The sequence below is a fragment of the Arachis stenosperma genome, chromosome 9 (genome assembly GCF_014773155.1).
Source record: "Arachis stenosperma cultivar V10309 chromosome 9, arast.V10309.gnm1.PFL2, whole genome shotgun sequence".
Taxonomy (NCBI): Eukaryota; Viridiplantae; Streptophyta; class Magnoliopsida; order Fabales; family Fabaceae; genus Arachis; species Arachis stenosperma.
The window spans coordinates 52,605,147-52,625,695 of NC_080385.1; the positions used below are offsets into that span (position 1 = coordinate 52,605,147).

A 20,549-nucleotide genomic window follows, 5' to 3' on the forward strand; every position below is an offset into this window, starting at 1 on the left:
TAAGATGAGAAAATACATAAGCAAGGAAGCATACATTGTTGGAATGAGGTACTAATCACTAGAATTGAGTGAGTGAATTGATGTGATATTAATGACAAATAAGTGTGTGAATTCTAAATTACGCGGTTTAGAACACACACTAGCATAAAAAGCAATGTCACAAAAGAAGCACGTACTTCACTCATCCTAGTGTGCTTGAGATGCTTTAAGTAAACTTGTAAGGTGAAACAAGCATTAAAGAAGCATGAAAGCATTCAAGCCATAAACATATGGATGCATCTAATAATGAAATACAATGCATTAAGGTAAATGCACACCATTCAATGTCAAGAGATTGCCTAATCAAAGAATAGGGTTCAAATTACATGGTGGCTAGCTACAACACGCAATTCAAAAGAGTCACAAACTCGAAGGCAATTCTCATCACTTGGTATTTTTCAAAAGGTAAGCATGAAAAACTCAAAATCAAGTAGCAAAATATAACCTCAATCATAGAATCTAACAAAGATTATCTAAAAACATTCATGCTAAAATAGCATTTAGGCAATAAAGGGGGCAGCAATGCTTAGTAAACAAAGTCAATAATCCAACACTTATAATGAAAAGAGAGAAAATAAAATGAAAACTAAACTAAAACTAACTAATTAACTAACCAACTAACTAATTAACTAACTAAATAAATGGTTATCAGTGGTGTTTGGAAGTGTTGGATGAGGGGTAGAAGGAGGGAAGAAGAAAGGAGAAGGAAAGAAATGGAAAGAGGAGAAGAAAAGAAGTGAATTGAAGGAAGAGCATCCACACGTACGCGCACACGGTGCGCGCGTGCAGATGGTGGTGTAATGGACGCGACGCGTATGCCCATCTGGCGCGTCTGCGTCAATGGCTTATTTCGAGAGTGGCGCGTACGCGCCAGGTGCGCGTACGTGCGAGTTGATTTGTGCCTCGGGCACAGTGCGCGCACAGTGCGGGCATAACTCTTGGGTCAATGTATGGAGGCATGAAATTTTGCAATCCACGCGTATGGCGCGCGCGCGGATGGTCTAAAATGCTTGATGCATTCGTATGCGCACAGTGCGCATACGCGTGGATGGTGCTCTATTTTTCAAAATTTTTCTGTTTTTGCTCCAATCCAAGCATTCCAAACCTCCAAACAGCTACTAAAACACCATGAAACCTTATTTAATATACTAAACTTCCAATTATACTCAACAAACTAATCAAAACACGAATTTAAACTAATTACCAATATGTACAAAAAGAGAAAATAAAAAGAAGTTACCATGGTGGGGGTGTCTCCCACCTAGCACTTTTGTTTATTGTCCTTAAGTTGGACTTATGGGGAGCTCCTCTCAAGGTGGCTTGTGCTTGAAGCTATCTTGGAACATCCACCAATTCTTGGTTCTCCATTGTGCCCCAAGATTCCTCATGGATTGAGCCGAGTCTATTTTGGATAATTAGGATTCTTGTGGCATATAAACTGGAATTTGATCATCACCTTCTAATTGGAATTAATTGACCAAGGAATTAATTGACCAAGGAATTGGCAGTTAATGAATTTTAGAGGAGACTAGGAAGGTCTAAGGAATTAGGGTCTAGTCACATATAGTTTTCCATGAACTAAATCTTTCTTGATTAAAATAGTTAGTAAGAAAAAATCAATACGAAAAATAGATAACTCTGAAGCCTTAACTGTTTTCTCCATATTTTATTCCCAACTCATTGCTGCTTGCTTTCTGAAATTCTTAATTTACTGTTTAATGCTCTTTGAATACCAAAACAATCTTTTCTGTTTGTCTAACTAAGCCAATCACTTAACCATTGTTGCTTAGTCCATCAATTCTCGTGGGATCGACCCTTACTCACGTAAGGTATTACTTGGTACGACCCGATGCACTTGCCGGTTAGTTTGTGGGTTGTAAATCACCGCACCAAGACCTTACATCTAGCTCTTGAAATATCAACCTCGATGAGCCTTGATTTACAACTCCAACCACTAAACAGTCTCCTCTTACGCTTTATGCCACAAAGCTTCCTGAGTTGGCCGTCCGTTTCAAGAATACTGTACTCAAGTGGGATAGGAAGATGAACAGAGATAAGTTTTACCCACTCAAGTGAAGGAGTAGATGGCAACCTAGGTGGAGAGGTCTCTAATGACCTTGACAAGGCATTTCCAACTCCCGACCAACCTTCCTGAAGGACTTCCAGTCCCACATTATTCTCGGATTCAATCGAAGAAGGATCTTCATATTCAGTGGGTTCATCTCTAGGAGGACTTGATTCATGATCCTCATCACCAAGGAAACTTGCTTCTTGATCTATCCCATCCAAGTCTTCATAGGAAACATGCCATAGAGGGTGTGCACTAGCCTCCTTGACATCAATCTCAATCTTCTTGGAGGAATACTCTACAATTCTGGATTCCCATGGAGGTTCAGCGTCTCCTAAGTCTTCAACTACTTCTTTCTCTTCAACTATTATGGCTTTCTCCACTTGTTTCAATACAAAGCCATGTTCCTCATTGTCCACCGGAGTTTCTAGTGTCTCTTTCATGCTACGCTCTTTTTTTTTATTCTCCACATGTAGCCATGGGAGTACTTTGAGTGTTCAGATATTGGAAAGCTAATTGATTTACTACCTTGATCAAGGCTATCGTGAATTCTAATACTCCCCGTTTCATCTCTCTTTGCCCTTGAAGAAGAACACCAAGAGTGTCATGCATTGAAGGTTGAGGTGGATATGAGGGCTCATTACTTGGGAGAAAATGTTCATGATAAGAGGGTGGTTCATCACTCTCCATTTTTTTCACTTGTTGCACAGCACACTTCAATTCCTTGTTCTCAAGTTGAGATTCTTTAGCCATGAAAGCTTTGGGTGTTATTTGGTTTACCGCTCGGTCCAATTGACGCAGGGTTACTTATAATTGATCCATTGTTTCCTTGAGACGATCCCTTGACTCTTGTTCTACTCGGATATCATAAGTAGGATCATAAGACTCTTGGATTGATGGATATGGATGTGGTGTATATGGAGGTGGTGGTCCTTGGGAGTAATTGGATTGGAATTAGGGTGGATAGGGGGTTAGGGTCATACGGGGGTGAATGGTGATAGGGGGCTTGTGAGTGTGGTAGTTCAAAATTATGTTGAGGTAGGTTATGGACATATGATGGGGCTTGTTGGTAACTACAAGGGGTCCACCATATTTATCATCTTGGTACGCACCTTGGAATGGCTCTTGACCATAGTAATTTGGTGGGTGTTGGTTGTCACGAGAGGGTGCACCATAACTATTGTCTTGACATGCATTGTAGAATGGTCGTCGTCCATGGTAGTTTGGAAGGTGTTGTTGCCTAAAGGGTTGATCAGATCCTCGTGGCTTCGTCCATCTCATGAATATAAAGAACGATAATACATCATAGAATGAAATCAAACATATATTAAAGTAGAAAAGTAATGATATTAATCCATAGGAATGAGCTGAGCTCCTATCCTTAACCAAGGTGGTTTAGCCACTCATATTTTACAGAAAATAATGTGTGATAAGTTCTGAGAGGCTGAAGATCCTAAACATGGGTGATCTTTGCCTATATATACTAATCTAAAAATTAAAAATTACAAAAAATGAAATAAGCTAAGCAGAAAGGTGCGAAAATCTACTTCTAGGCCCACTTGGTGAGTGTTTGGGCTGAGCTGGCGTCTAACTTAGATGAGTGAGCATTGAATGCCCACTAAGGGGTGTCTATGCTGCCTTGATTCTCCCTTGGTGGTGTTGGACGCCAGTTTTGGGCGTTCAATGCTGGCCTTGGACCTTTTAGGGCGTTGAACGCCAGAAAGGTGGTCAATTGGATGTTCAATGCCCATTTTGGGCAGTCATTTCCAAAAAACGGTATAGACTATTATATATTGCTGGAAAGCCCTGGAAGTTATCCTTCCAACGACATTGAGAACGCTTCAATTGGACCTTTGTAGCTCCAGAAATGCTTGTTTGAATGCATGGAGGTCAGAATTTGACAGCATCTGCTATCCTTTCTTTGCCTCTAAACCAAACTTTGCCAAAACTTGCCAATTTCACCCAAAAATCACCTAAGATCATAGAAAAACCACAAAAACTTAAAGTAGCATCCAAATCGTTATTTTTGCACTAAACCCTACTAAAACATAATGAAACTTAACAAAATATAACTAAAAACACTAAGAAAATAGTACCAAAAAGGGTATAAAATATCTACTTATCAGAACACCAAACTTAAACTATTGCTTGTCCTCAAGCAACCAGAAACAAAGTAGGACTAAAGAGAAGAGAAAGATACAATAAGTCTCAGGGTTGTTAATGAAGCTTAGTTCTAAATAATTGAATGGGGCTATTAGCTCTTTACTTCTGAACAGTTTTGGCATCTCACTTTCCTTTGAAGCTCAGAAGTATTGGCATCCCTTGGAACTAGAATCTGAATGATACTATTGATTCTCTTCTTTTAGCTCTTCTTGATTCTTGAACACATCTTCTTTTGGTGCTTTGCACCTTCTGAGCCTAGCCGTGACTCTAAGCGTTTTGTTTTCAAGTATTACAATCGGATACATAAATGCTACAGGCACTTAACTGGGGGAACCCTTTGGATTCGAATTTAGCTTTGCTTAAATTCCCATACAGTGGTTCCCAAAGTTCTTAAGCATACTCTTTAGCTTTGAATCACGACTTTAACTGCTCAGTCTCAAGCTTTTTACTTGACACCTTCACACCACAAGCATTTAGTTAGGGATAGTGACTCATTTGAGCTTTTTAGGCCAATTTTTGACCCTCCTAACCATTGATGCTGAAAGTCTTGGATCCTTTTATTGGTTTTCCTCTTGGAAAAAAAAATTTTGAATGCTGTTTCTTTTGCTTCAAGAATATATAATTTGGATTTTTCTGAGAACCAATAATTTGAATTTGTACATCTCACAGGGGATTAGTTGGTGAACTTCCACCTCATTGCCCATCATGATGCAATGGATAATCACAGCTCGCTTTACAGTAACTTCAGAACTGTTGCTAGTGGGAAGTATGGAACACCCAATGAATTCCAACCATTCTCTAGCAAGTGGCTTGAGATCCATTCTCCTAAGTTGGTTTGGTTTACCTTTCTTGTCATTGATCCAATGAGTTTCGGGCAGACATATGTCCTTAAGGACTTGATCTAGTCTCGGATTAGTGGTGCACGAAATGGTGATCATCAACAATGGTGCTAAAAACTTGGTAGCGCTCTCAAATGTGAATCACACTTAGTCACAACTCCGCACAACTAACCAGCAAGTGCACTGGGTCGTCCAAGTAATACCTTACGTGAGTAAGGATCGATCCCACGGAGATTGTTGGTATGCAGCAAGCTATGGTCATCTTGTAAATCTCAGTTAGGCGGATAATAAATGTTATGGAGTTTTCGAATGGTAAATAAATCAGAAAATAAAGATAGAGTTACTCATGTAATTTAATGGTGGGAATTTCAGATAAGTGTATGGAGATGCTTGTCCCTGTTGGATCTCTGCTTTCCTACTGCCTTCCTTCAATCCTTCTTATTCATTTTCATGGCAAGCTGTATGTAAGGCATCACCGTTGTCAATGGCTACATCCCATCCTCTCAGTAAAAAAGGTCCAAATGCTATGTCACGGCACGGCTAATCATCTGTCGGTTCTCGATCATGTTGGAATATAATCCCTTGATTCTTTTGCGTTTGTCATCACACCCAACAATCGCGAGTTTGAAGCTCGTCACAGTCATTCAATCCCTGAATCCTACTCGGAATACCACAGACAAGGTTTAGACTTTTCGGATTCTCATGAATGCTGCCATCAATCTAGCTTATACCACGAAGATTCTGATTAAGGAATCCAAGAGATATGCGCCCGGTCTAAGGTAGAACGGAAGTGGTTGTTAGTCACGTGTTCATAGGTGAGAATGATGATGAGTGTCACGGATCATCACATTCATCATGTTGAAGTGCAACGAATATCTTAGAATAAGAACAAGCAGAATTGAATAGAAAATAGTAGTAATTGCATTGAAACTTGAGGTACAGCAGAGCTCCACACCCTTAATCTATGGTGTGTAGAAACTCAACCGTTAAAAATACATAAGTGATGAAGGTTCAGGCATGGCCGAATGGCCAGCCCTCAAACGTGATCAATAGTCTCCTAAGATGAATAATGGAATAAACCGAGACCAAAGATGTCTAATACACTAGTAAAAAGTTCTATTTATACTAAACTAGCTACTAGGGTTTACAAAAGTAAGTAATTGATGCATAAATCCACTTCCAGGGCCCACTTGGTGTGTGTTTGGGCTGAGCTTGATCTTTACACGAGCTGAGGCTTCTTTTGGAGTTGAACACCAAGTTTTAACGTGTTTTTGGTGTTCAACTCTGGTTCGTGACGTGTTTCTGGCATTTGACTCGAGAATGCAGCATGGAACTGGTGTTGAGCGCCAGTTTACGTTGTCAAGTCTCGAATAAAGTATAGACTATTATACATTTCTGGAAAGCTCTGGATGTCTACTTTCCAACGCCGATGAGAGCGCGCCATTTGAAGTTCTGTAGCTTCAGAAAATCCATTTTGAGTGCAGGGAGGTCAGAATCCAACAGCATCAGCAATCCTTTGTCAGCCTTTTATCAGAGTTTTGCTCAAGTCCCTCAATTTCAGCCATAAATTACCTGAAATCATAGAAAAACACACAAATTCATAGTAAAGTCCAGAAATGTGAATTTAGCATAAAAACTAATGAAAACATCCCTAAAAGTAACTATATCCTATTAAAAATTACTTAAAAATAATGCCAAAAAGCGTATAAATTATCCGCTCATCAATTTGCTTGTACCCTCCTATTAAAGGAGTCAGGGTCATCCTTTTGCGGGGGAAATTTAAAAATCTCCCTCACCTTATCCAGATTGAAATGCAGAGTCCTTCCTCGGACCATGTTGCGCCATGTATGGAATCCCTGTCCTTCTTTCTTTTGCTTATCTATCATCTATATATTTGCATAAACTTCATGGATTATTACTATTCCAACATTGGTTGTAAGGTTGGCCATAATTTTCCAACCCCTCATTCAAATCCGCTCTTGGATTTTCGGGTATTCATCTTCTTTTAATTCGAACTTGACTTTTGAAATCACCGTCTTCTTGAACACTACATTATAGTAGTGTTCCTCATGGAGCTTGGAATAGAATCTATAAGGTTTATAGGCAGTTGTTGGTGGAGCACTTTCTTTCTTATTTCTTGATGTAGATCTTCCACTCCTTGTAGCCATGGATTGTGAAAAAGTGACAGAGCAAAGAATTTTTCACACCAAACTTAAATAGTTTTCTCGTCCTGAGCAAAAAAAAAAGGAAGAGTGAAGCGTATGCTAGATAAAGAAGGGCGTGTGAGGGAGAGAATTGGGCGAATATTTAAGTTGAGGGAGGGAGGGTGGAGTGTTCGAAAGTTTAATTTGAAAAGAGATAGGCGAAGATAGCCAGATTTAAATTGAAAAGATAAGACTAAAAAATATGGAAGATATGGTTGAAGCTTCTTTAAATTATAAAAGATTTGAAAAAGATTTGAAAAAGATCATCTGGAAAGAGAAGATATTCATGAAAAGTTTTGAAATGATAAGATATGGATTGAAAAGATTTGAAACAAAAGAGATTTAATTTGGAAAGATAAGATTGGAAAATACATTGTTGAAAAAGATATGAACGAAATGGGTTCAATTTTCTGAAATGCAAATTAAAAAATAAAAGAAAATATGGTGTGGAGATATGATGGATGAAAAGATAAGATTTTGAAAAGATATGGTTTGAAAAAGTCAACCTCTCCTTCTTTGCTCATTCGAATTGTTGCCCCTACCCCTCCGGGCATTCACGCCCAAGTCTGGCGTTGAACGCCAGCGAGGGATCTCCTTCTCTTTTTTTTAGTGAATTGGGCGTTCAACTCCAAGAATGGGCATTGAACGCCCATTGGGGACCATAAAATGGTCCTCCTCAGCTCCGTATGGGAAGTTGAACACCTAGCCTTTCTCAAAGTCTGGCGTTCAACGCCAACAATTGCCCCTTAGTGGGTGTTGGACACCCAGAGTACTCCTTCTCTGTCATTCAATGCTAGTCCTTCTTTTCTGATTGGGCGTTGAACGCCCAGCTTCCTCCTTACCTAACGTTCAAAGCAAACAAGGGGCTCTCCCTAAGGTATTCTATTTTCAATTTTAAAAGTCTCTGTCTTTTATTCTAAGTGTTGCACATGATCACAAACGTTAAAAAGGAAGAGAAAACTATAAAAATTAATAGGAAATGAACTAAAAATGAATTTAAATGAGAAGAAACAAAAGAAAGAAAACGATAATATGCTACTTATGGTTGGGTTGCCTCCTAACAAGTGCTTCTTTACCGTTATTAGCTTGACTTTACTGCTGTTATGTTAGCAGTAGTATAGAGCTTTCTTGCTCTAGATTATCCCCTAGGTAATGCTTGACTCTCTGTCCATTCACTGTAAATCTTTTATCAGAATGTCTGTCTTGGAGCTTGGTGCACGAAATTGTGATCATCAATGGCGCCATCAACATGGTACGCTCAATTCTAATCTCAACTCTTTATCACAACTTCGCACAACTAACCAGCAAGTGCACTGGGTCGTCCAAGTAATAAACCTTACGCGAGTAAGGGTCGATCCCACGGAGATTGTTGGTATGAAGCAAGCTATGGTCATCTTGTAAATCTCAGTCAGGCAGATTCAAATGATTATGGATGAATTATGAATAAAGCATAAAATAAAGATAGAGATACTTATGTAGTTCATTGGTGAGAATTTCAGATAAGCGTATGGAGATGCTTTGTCCCTTCCGTCTCTCTGCTTTCCTACTGTCTTCATCCAATCCTTCTTACTCCTTTCCATGGCAAGCTGTATGTTGGGCATCACCGTTGTCAGTGGCTACAGTCCCGTCCTCTCAGTGAAAATGTTCAACGCGCTCTGTCATAGCACGGCTAATCATCTGTCGGTTCTCAATCAGGTTGGAATAGAATCCAGTGATTCTTTTGCGTCTGTCACTAACTCCCAGCCTTCAGGAGTTTGAAGCTCGTCACAGTCATTCAATCATTGAATCCTACTTAGAATACCACAGACAAGGTTTAGACCTTCCGGATTCTCTTGAATGCCGCCATCAATTCTAGCTTATACCACGAAGATTCCGATTAAGGAATCCAAGAGATAAACATTCAAGCCTTGTTTGCTTGTAGAACGGAAGTGGTTGTCAGGCACGCGTTCATAAATGAGAATGATGATGAGCGTCACATAATCATCACATTCATCAAGTTCTTGAGTGCGAATGAATATCTTAGAACAAGAACAAGTCGAATTGAATAGAAGAACAATAGTAATCACATTAATACTCGAGGTACAGCAGAGCTCCACACCTTAATCTATGGTGTGTAGAAACTCCACCGTTGAAAATACATAAGAACAAGGTCTAGGCATGGCCGTGAGACCAGCCCCCAAAACGTGATCAAAAGATTCAAAGATCTAAAGATGATCAAAGATCCAAAGATGATCTAAAGATCTAAAATGATCCAAAGATGATAATACAATAGTAAAAGGTCCTATATGTAGAAAACTAGTAGCCTAGGGTTTACAGAAATGAGTAAATGATAGAAAAATCCACTTCCGGGCCCACTTGGTATGTGATTGGGCTGAGCATTGAAGCATTTTCATGTAGAGACTTCTCTTGGAGTTAAACGCCAGCTTTTGTGCCAGTTTGGGCGTTTAACTCCCATTCTTGTGCCAGTTCCGGCGTTTAACGCTGGGCAGTTTTGAGCTGATTTGGAATGCCGGTTTGGGCCATCAAATCTTGAGCAAAGTATGGACTATTATATATTTCTGGAAAGCCCAGGATGTCTACTTTCCAACGCAGTTGAGAGCGCGCCAATTGGGCTTTTGTAGCTCCAGAAAATACACTTCGAGTGCAGGGAGGTCAGAATCCAACAGCATCTGCAGTCCTTTTCAGCCTCTGAATCAGATTTTTGCTCAGGTCCCTCAATTTCAGCCAGAAAATACCTAAAATCACAGAAAAACACACAAACTCATAGTAAAGTCCAGAAAAGTAAATTTTAACTAAAAACTAATAAAAATATAATAAAAACTAACTAAAACATACTAAAAACATACTGAAAACAATGCCAAAAAGCGTATAAATAATCCGCTCATCAGAGCTCTATATGACCATAAGGTGATACATTAGTGACCACAAAAGGTCCCATCCATCTTGACTTTAGCTTTCCATGGAAGAGCTTGAGTTTGGAATTGAAGAGTAAAACCATCTAGCCAGGCTCGAAGACTCTGGAAGAGATCTTTTTATCGTACCATTTCTTGACCCTTTCCATGTAAATTTTAGCATTCTTAAATGCAGCTTGTCGGAATTCATCCAACTCATTAAGCTGGAGTAGTCTTTTTTCTCCTGCAACCTTGGCATTGAAGTTAAGGAATCTGGTTGCCCAGTAGGCCCTGTGTTCTAGTTCCACTGGTAAATAACATGCTTTGCCATAGACCCGTTGGTAGGGTGACTTCCCAATAGGAGTCTTGAAAGCTGTTCTATACGCCCAAAGGGCATCGTCAAGCTTTCTTGCCCAGTCCTTCCTGAAGGCACTCACTGTTTTCTCTAGAATTTTTGAGCTCCCTGTTGGAGACTTCGGCCTGCCCATTTGCTGTTGATGGTAGGGAGTTACCACTCTGTGGCAAACGCCATAATGGTGCAGGATGGAGTCGAGTTGTTTATTATAGAAATGACTGCCTCCATCACTGATCAGTGTCCTTGGGACGCCGAATCCATTGAAAATGTATTTATGGAGGAATTTCATCACCACTCAAGTCTCATTAGTGGGAGATGTGATTGCTTCAACCCATTTAGACACATAGTCTGCTGCCACAAGGATGTAGGTGTTTGAGAATGAGGGTGGAAACGGACCTATGAAGTATATGTCCCATACATCAAATACCTCTATTTCCAAGATCCCCTATTGAGGCATCTCGTGATTGTGAGGGAGATTTCCAGCCCGTTGACAACTGTCACAGTTGCGTACAAACTCCCGAGAGTCCTTGAAGAGCGTTGGCCAGTAGAAGCCGCTCTGAAGGACCTTGGTGGCTGTTCGCTCACCTCCAAGATGACCTCCATAATCTGAGCCATGGCAATGCCATAGGATTTGTTGTGTTTCTTCCTCAGATATGCAATGGCGGATTATACCGTCCGAGCACCTTTTGAAAATATATGGTTCGTTCCACAAGTAGTACTTAGCATCATGGATGAGTTTCCGAACTTGCTATCTATTGTATTCCTTGGGAATGAACCTCATCGCCTTGTAATTTACAATGTCTGCAAACCAAGGAGCCTTGCATATTACAAAGAGTTATTCATCCGGGAAGGTATCGGATATCTCAGTAGTGGGAGGGGATGTCCCTGCTGTAGGTTCAATCCGGGACAAGTGGTCAGCCACCTGATTTTCTGATCCTTTCCTGTCCTTGATCTCTATGTCAAACTCTTGCAAGAGTAATACCCATCTTATCAATCTTGGTTTAGAGTCCTACTTGGAAAGAAGGTACTTGAGAGCAGCATGGTCAGTATAGATAATGACCTTAGAGCCTATTAAATAGGATCTGAACTTGTCAATGGCATAGACCACCGAAAGTAGCTCCTTCTCGGTGGTGGTGTAGCACTTTCTTACTTCATTTAAAACGTGACTGGCATAATAAATGACGTGCAGAAACTTATCATGTCTCTGTCCTAGGACTGCAACAATGGCATAATCATTGGCATCACACATCAGTTCAAATGGTAGGTCCCAATTGGGTGCAGAAATGACATGTGTAGATATAAGCTCTGCTTTCAAAGTTTCAAAGACATGCAGGCAGTCCTTGCTAAAAACAAAAGGAGTGTCAGTGGCTAAGAGGTTGCACAAGGGTTTTACAATTTTGGAGAAATCTTTTATAAACCTCCTGTAGAAACCTGCATGTCCTAAGAAACTTCTTATTGCTCTAAAATTAGTGGGTGGTGGTAATCGGTCAATTACTTCCACCTTGGCCTAATCGATCTCCATTCCCTTGTTCGAAATCTAATTTCCAAGAACAATTCCTTCAGTCACCATAAAGCGATATTTTTTCCAGTTTAAAATTAGGTTTGTTTCTTGGCATCATTTCAGAACTAAGGCTAGATGGTTAAGATAGGAATCAAAGGAATCACCAAAGACAGAGAAGTCATCCATGAATACCTCAAGAAATTTTTCAACCATGTCTGAAAAATTGAGAGCATACACCTTTGAAAGGTTATAGGTGCATTACAAAGGCCGAATGGCATTCTTCTGTTAGCATACACTCCGTATGGGCATTTGAATGCTGTGTTTCCTTGATCCTGAGGGTCTACTGTAATTTGATTGTAGCCTGAATAGCCATTCAGAAAGCAGTAGAATGTATGCCCAGCCAGTCTCTCTAGCACTGGTCTATGAATGGTAGGGAAAATGATCCTTTCTTGTGGCATTATTGAGTCTTCTATAATTAATACACTTACGACATCATGTAACTGTTCTCATAAGAATCAGTCCGTTCTTCTCATTGTGGATTACTGACATCCTGCCTTTCTTGGGTGATGACAAGTCATCTTAGGCTAGTTTCACAAGCCTTTTTCATTAGTTTTTACTTGGTTTTCATGCATTCTTAGGCAATAAGTAAGTGCTTGGATGAGAAATTCATGCTTGTATTGATTCAATCAAACATTGATAATTTTGTGCATTTTCATAAGAATTTTGCTATGTTTACTTCTTGATTATGAATGATGCAATTTCTTGTGAGATTAGCAAAGCTTTCATGCATTTTGTTTGGTTGATGATAGGTGGAAAGGAAGGTAAGGAAAGGAAAGGCAAAGAGGCAACAAGAAGGCCATGAAAGAAAGCAAAGGGAAGCAATGTTGGAGCCAAAGTTGGTGCTCCAACGTTGCTAGAAACGTTGCTCCCCACAGCCTGAAGGGGTATACTTCCAACAAGAATAACTTGAGCTACAGAGCTCCAAATGAGGTGATTAAAAAATAAATGGAAAGTAGGGATCTAGAGCTTTCCAAGCATATATGGCACTGCATGGTGGACACTAAATCTGAGGGAGAAAACTGCCCCAAAAGTGCATAGATAAACATGGTGTCAACCTGTAGTAAGGCCAGCTGACCTCTACACCTTCGATGGAGTATAACTTGAGCTATGAAGCTCCAAACTACGCACTCCCGATGGAATTGGAAAGTAGACATTCAGGGCTTTCCAAAAATATATAATAGTATGGGGTGAACAATGAGTTTGAGCCTCCAGAATCTGGCGTTTTTGACCACGTTTGAGTGCTAACGTCGCCTCAAACGTTGCACACCGATGCCAGCGACATTGTCCCCTTCAAAGGGCCATAACTTGAGTTGTAGATGTCCAATTGAGGTGATTTCAGTTGGATTAGAAAGCTGACATTTAGAACTTTCCAACCATATATAATAGTTTATAGTGGGCATGAAATTGGCATCGATGACAAGAGGACAAAGTAGCGTCCCAAGACTTAATGTGCAACAAGGAGCTCACGTTTGCGCCAATGTTTGCCTCAAACGTGAGGTCAAACGTTGGCTGATGAAGATTGCCTGGGGGAGCTAACGTTTGCGCCAACGTTTTCCTTAAACGTGAGGTCAAACGTTGGCTGGTGAATGGCTGCCTGGAGAGCTCAACATTTGCGCCAACGTTTGCCTCAAACGTGAGGTCAAACGTTGGCCAAAAACTCACCTGGGAGGAGCCACGTTTGAGCTCACGTTTGACCTTAAACGCGAACTCAAATGTGGATGACAGCAATTGGCAGTTCTGCATGAGGCTAGTAACAAGGACGTTTGAGTCAACGTTTGCCTCAAACGTTGACTCAAACGTAAATACCCCAAGGTCCAAGTTGCAAACGGATTTCTTCCCAACACCAAGAGCAATCAACAGAGGCTATTATCAACCCAATTCCATCAAGACCAAGGCCATCCGGATCCATCTTCAACCCAATCAAGCAAAGCCCACATGACTCAAAGGCACACAGAGAAGCTAGATTAGGAATTTCATTTTGTAAATTTTGTTTTCATTTTTCATTTTCAATTTGTAAAAGCCTATAAAAAGGCATTAGTTTCATTTCATTAGAGAGGCTGGCTCTGCTAGAGCATTAGGAGTAGGGTAGAATAGAAAGTCCTCTTTGAAACACTTTTAATTTATGCATTGTTACATTTTCAAGTATTGAATTCAATATTGGCTTATGCAAATTTCAATTTCCCTCTCTGCTACAATTTCCTTTTCTGCTACGATTCTCTTCTGCAAGTTCACTTTCTACAATTTTTCATTTAAGCTTACTGTGATCTGATTTACATTTCCTGCACAATTTAATTCCTCTGCAATTGCTCTAAGCTTTGATCTACTGCTTCCTTTACTTTCCAGCACCCAGCCCCCTTTACATTTTATGCAATTTACCTTTCTTGTCATTTAAGATTTTGCCAATTTACATTCCTTGCCCTTTCCTTTCACTGCAATTTACTTCCGGAAATTTAAATTCCTTGCAATTTCCTTTCTGTTGGTTACACTTCACACAATTCACTCAATGTTAGCTTGACTAAACTAATCACCCACTAAAGTTGCTTGATCCATCAATCCCTGTGGGATCGACCTCACTCTAAGTGAGTTATTACTACTTGATGCGACCCGGTACACTTGCCGGTTAGATCTATGTGTTTGGAAATCCGTTTTCCACAAAAATAACCATCATTGGGTACAACTCAGACAAGGCTTACCCAGGGGCTATCTAAGATTAGGTAAATAATCACAGCCTCCCATAGTTTTGTGACTTCTTTCTGAACTACTTTCTTCATAGCTGGATTCAGTCGCCTCTGTGGTTGCACCACTGGTTTAACATCTTCTTTGAGCCTGATCTTATGCATGCATCCAGTAGGGCTAATTGCCTTTAAGTCACTTATAGTCCATCCAAGAGCTATTTTATGTGCCTTTAGCACCTAAATCAATGCTTTTTCTTCATGTGGCTCTAAGGCAGAGCTTATGATTACAGTGTGTCTCCATCTCCTAGAAACACGTATTTCAAGAAAGATGGTAGTGGCTTAAGTTCAAGTTTAGGAGGATCATCCTCTACTTTAAGAGTTTTTAATGTCTCCTCATGTTTTGCTGGTGCCTCCATGTCAAGCTTGGCATCTTCAAGGATGTCATCTAGCTCCTCCTCAAGTCTCTCAACTACATGTACCTCTTCCACCAGGGGTTCGATGATATCAATCCTCATACATTCCTCTAGGGTATCAAGGTACTGCATGGCCTTGACAGTATTCAGTACGAATTTGTCCTCATTGACTTTTAGTGTCACTTCCCTTTTTTGCACATCAATGAGGGTCCTTCCTGTAGCCAGAAAGGGCCTCCCTAGAATAATGGATACATTCTTGTATTCTTCCATATTCAACACCACGAAGTTTGTGGAAAACGCAAAGGGTCCAACCCTTACAATCACGTCTTCAACTACTCCTGATGGAAACTTGATGGAGCCATCAGCAAGTTGAAGGCAGATGCGGGTAGACTTGACTTCTTGGATCCCAAGTTTCCTTAGTGGTGATGAAGGCATCAGATTGATGCTTGTTCCAAGACCACCTAGGGCTTTCCTTGTACAACCATCTCTGAGAGTGCAGGGTATCACAAAGCTTTCAGGGTCTTAAAGTTTCTTTGGTAGGATCCTCTGGATGACTACACTGCACTCTTTAGTGAGGAAAACTGTCTCTACCTCCCTCCAATCCTTCTTGTAGCTCAATATATCCTTCATGAACTTGGCATAAGAGGGTATTTGTTCAAGGGATTCTGCAAATGGGATCTTGATCTATAGTGTCTTGAGGTAATTCGTAAACCTATCAAATTGCTTATCCTTTTCTGTTTGATGGAGTTTTTGAGGATATGGCATCTTGGTCCTATACTCAGGTGTGCTGAGTGGTGCAGGGTAAGTGTCCATGGTTCCAGACTAAGGATTACCAGCTTCCTTTGGATGAGTGTTCCCTGAACTGGAACGTGCTTGGCCTCCCCTATCTGGGCATTGAAGCTTATGCTGATCCCTTCCTGGTGTTGAACGCCAACATTGCCCCCTTCTGGGAATTGGATGCCCTTGTTGACCCCTGCTGGGCGTTGAGCGCCCTTGGTAGTGCCTTGTGTTGTTGTGTTTCCACCTTCTGACGTTTTCTCTTCCCCATGCTACTTAATGTTCTGAGACTGGGTGGTTAGGGACCTTTCACTCCTCAATTGGATGGCTTGACACTCTTCTCTTGTCTGTTCGGACAAATACTATTCAGCCTGGTTCAACCATGCCTCTATATTCTTGTTGGAGGCACAGGTTTCTTGCAAAACTTCTTGCAAACTTAGCAACTATTGTGTGAGGGAGTGTAGCTGCTGGGTCAATTATTCACTTTGTTTTGGAGGGTCTGAATCAGTGGACACTGCCTTGACCTCTCCTTTTATTGCAGTCTCACCAAATGAGTAGAGATCCTGGTTGCTGGCGACTATCTCAATGAGTTCTTGAGCTTCTTCGATTGTCTTTCTCATATGTATCGAACCACCTGCAGAATGATCAAGGGACATCTTAGCCCTATCTGTGAGTCTGTAATAGAAAATATCCAGTTTTACCCATTTTTGAAAACAATTCCTTGGGGCATTTCTGAAGCATCATTCTGTATCTCCCCCAACCATCATGAAGAGACCCATTCTCTTCTTGTCTAAAGCCTTGAATGTCCAGCTGGGTTAGCTTCCTTGGGGGAAAGTATTGGTTCAAGAATTTGGCCACCAGCTTATCCCATGTTTTCAAGCTCGATTTGGGTTGAGTATCCAACCACCTCTTTGCTTGGTCTTTTACAGCAAATGGAAAGAGCAACATCCTGTAGACATCATGGCTTACTCCATTGGCTCGTACTGTGTCAGAAATCTACAGGAAGTTTGCAAGGAATTCCATGGGTTCTTCTTGCAGAAGTCCCTGAAACTGGCAGTTTTGCTGTACTAGGGTAATTAGCTGTGGGTTGAGCTCAAAATTGGTTCCTTTAATAGGTGGTATGCAAATACTTCTTCCATAGAAGTCAGGAGTGGAGGTTGTATGAGACCCCAAAGTTCTTCTTGGTTGTGTATTCTCAAGTGGATCCATAATGAATTCTTCCTGCTCTTGCTTACACAAACAAGAAACCAAGAAAAGAAAATGTGGGGGCCTCTATGTCAAAGTATAGAGAGCTCCTAGTGAGATGTCCTGAGGAGATATGAAATAAATTAAAGTAATATTGATAATAATAAAGACGAAGAATTTAAAATAGATAAAGGGACACCACACTTAAAAATTTTGAAATCAAACAAAAGAAAACACCTAAAAGATTTCGAACACAAGAAATAAAATAACAGGTAAAACAAGATAGAAATGAAAAAGTTCAAGAAATCAAAATAGGAAAAGTTATCAAAAATCAAGAAGAAAGAAAAATAATTAACCAAAAATACTATGAAACACCAAACTTAAAATTTTGCAAATAAGAGAAAATTAATAATGAAAAATTTTGAAAAAATAGAGAAATAAGTAAGACTCAAAATTGAAAAATCAAAAGGAAATAAATGGTCAAAAACTAATAAAAATTCCTAATCTAAGGAGCAAGACAACCAGAAGTTGTCAATCACGAACAATCCCCGGTAACGGCGCCAAAAACTTGGTACGCGAAAATGAAACTTGCACAACTGAACCGGCGAGTGTACCGGATCGTCCAAGTAATATCTCAGGTAAGTGAGGGTCAATCCCACAAGGATTGTCGGATTGAGCATGCTGTGGTTATCCTGCAGATCTTAGTTAGGCGAATAGAAAGTTGATTGTTGTTGTTGTAGGCGCATAAACAAAATAATAATGAAAGCAATTAAGAATTGACATATAAACAATAGTAAGAAATCAGTTAAGGCCTCGGAGATTCCGGATTGATACTTCTTACTGACTACTTTAACGATGAGTGATTCATTCAATGGCAAGGCTGTAAATGATTAAGCTAGGGTAGTGGTCATTAATCTCCTCTAATCCAAACCAAACGCCCGAATAGGTCAGTCAATCTGGACGAGGGTGAAGCTCACACAATTCCATCTATAATGATCCTACTCAAAACGCCACAGACAAGGTCAGATCTTTCGAATCGGAGAATGAAGCTCTAGTATTCTAGCCTTGACACCACAGGGACCTCAATTATCCATGACAAACGAGATTTTATGTCACATATCCCAATTAGCCCAAATAACTTATTGGAACCCGTGATGTACTCTCAAGCTGCAGCTTAATACTATCCTGGTCAAGACTCGTAAAGAACTCATGTAGAATAAGGGGTCATACTCTCGTTCAATTCCATATTCAAAAAGATAAAGAATGATAATACATCATAGAATGAAGTCAAACATATATTAATGTAGAAAAGTAATGATATTAATCCATAGGAAAGACCAAAGCTCCTATCTTTAACCAAGGAGGTTTAGCCGCTCACATTTTACAGAAAATATAGTGTGATAAGCTCTGAGAGGCTAAAGATCCTAAACATGGGTGATCTTTGCCTATATATACTAATCTAATAATTAAAAATTATAAAAAATGAAATAAGCCAAGCAGAAAGGTGCGAAAATCCACTTCTGGGCCCACTTGGTGAGTGTTTAGGTTGAGCTGGCGTCTAACTTGGATGAATGGGTGTTGAACGCCCACTAAGGGGTGTCTACGCTACCTTGATGCTCCCTTGGTAACATTGAACGCCAGTTTTTGTCGTTCAACGCTGGCCTCGGTCTTTCTGGGGCATTGAATGCTAGAAAAGGGGTCAGTTGGGCGTTCAATGCCCATTTTGGGTAGTCATTTCCAAAGAAAGGTATAGACTATTAAATATTACTGGAAAGCCCTGAAAGTTAGCCTTCCAACGCCATTGAGAGAGCATCAATTGGACCTTTGTAGCTCCAAAAATATTCGTTTGATTCATGGAGGTCAGAATTTGACAACATCTGCTATCCTTTCTTTGCCTTTGAACGAAACTTTGCCAAAACTTGCCAATTTCACCCAAAAATCATCTAAAATCATAAAAAAACCATAAAAACTCAAAGTAGCATCCAAAATGTGATTTTTGCACTAAAACATAATAAAACTTAACAAAATATAACTAAAAACACTAAGAAAATAGTACCAAAAAGGGTATAAAATATCCATTCATCACTGAACCACCGGAGCTTCTGGTCGCTATCGGAGTTTCTGCTGGGTAAGTTTGGAGTTGCTACTATGTTGTTCTTTTATCACAGTAAGTATCTCTATCTCGGAACGCTCGCCATTAATATTCCGTTATATGTTTTAAGGTTTTCCGCGATATTAATGTTTTAGGATTTAGTAACCGAGGTTGCATGTTGCAATTAAAGTTGTATCCGCTGTTGCAAAAGTGAGTGGAGCTATGGTTGCTGTAACACCCTAATTAGCCTAAGCTTTACCTCACGTCGTAAAGCAAAGGTTAATCAAAGATTACGACAGTTCTAAAGCTCATACATATAATATATAGAAGAAATCATATAATCTAGAAGCCCGATGAAAGATATAGCTCAAAAAAAGGATTTACAAAAAGCACAAAACGTACTAACAAAGCTACTAACTTGAAGCACAAGATATAGATGTAACATAGAAAATTAATAGAGTATAATAGTGTAAATATCTAGCCTCAGCTCGCGGAGTTTAAGCCGGCTAGCCATATACAAACCATATAGAAACTAACAGTTTAAAACAACTCATACAGGTTTTTCTTTCTCAAATACAAGCCTCTAGGCAAAAACAAAATACAAAAGTGAGAGATTTATACACAAAATAAATTAAAAAGACTCTAAGAGTAACAGGATCCTCCGCTTCTGTCACCATCCAAGCAACTCACCGAGGTGGGTTGCGACCTGCATCTGAAAAGTAACAACAGAAATATGGTATGAGAACCGGAGGTTCTCAGTATGGTAACAGTGCCCAGTGATGTAAGATATAAGACCCTGGGACGCCAAAGGTAATCCTAGACTTCATATCCATCACAAGATTCAATCTTAAGGCATACTAAAACAGTAGAGCATATATATAAAACCATAATACAATAAAAGGGTAATCTATCTTAGGGAGTTTCTAATTTAACAAACCACCGCTATCCCACAGCCTCCACCAACCTATCCTCCATGCGATCCCATCGCCACCGCCTTCCGAACCTCTTCAATCCCAGTAGAAAACACATATAATTCAATGCAAGTAAAACACAAGTAGAAGCATATATGGCAAGTAATTCAAGTAAGCAATTAGGCATGCTATTCAATCAGGCAAGTAATTACAAGTCGGCAAAGCAAAAAAAACAGATAGAAAATGCACATGATGAATGCCTGTCCTACTGGCTGTTATATCACATTGTCGGTTCAACTGCCAACCCGACACACCTCTATGGAGATGTCACCCTTCGGAATCATCATTAGAAACTCCCGAGATATGGTGCTTGGAT

The 20,549-nt window shown here is 40.0% G+C and overlaps 1 protein-coding gene across 1 annotated transcript; it reads right to left on the bottom strand.

The window, feature by feature from the left end:
• Nucleotides 1-10,311: 10,311 nt before the first annotated feature.
• LOC130949518 (uncharacterized) lies at nucleotides 10,312-10,692 on the bottom strand. The gene has a single exon (XM_057878211.1). It carries the CDS (start codon nucleotides 10,690-10,692, stop codon nucleotides 10,312-10,314), a length of 381 nt encoding a protein of 126 aa, XP_057734194.1.
• Between the last annotated feature and the right edge of the window lie 9,857 nt (nucleotides 10,693-20,549).

Bases quoted from the DNA above. Each gene is read 5' to 3' on its own strand.
- LOC130949518 (XM_057878211.1), bottom strand. From the start codon at position 10,692: ATGGGCAGGCCGAAGTCTCCAACAGGGAGCTCAAAAATTCTAGAGAAA.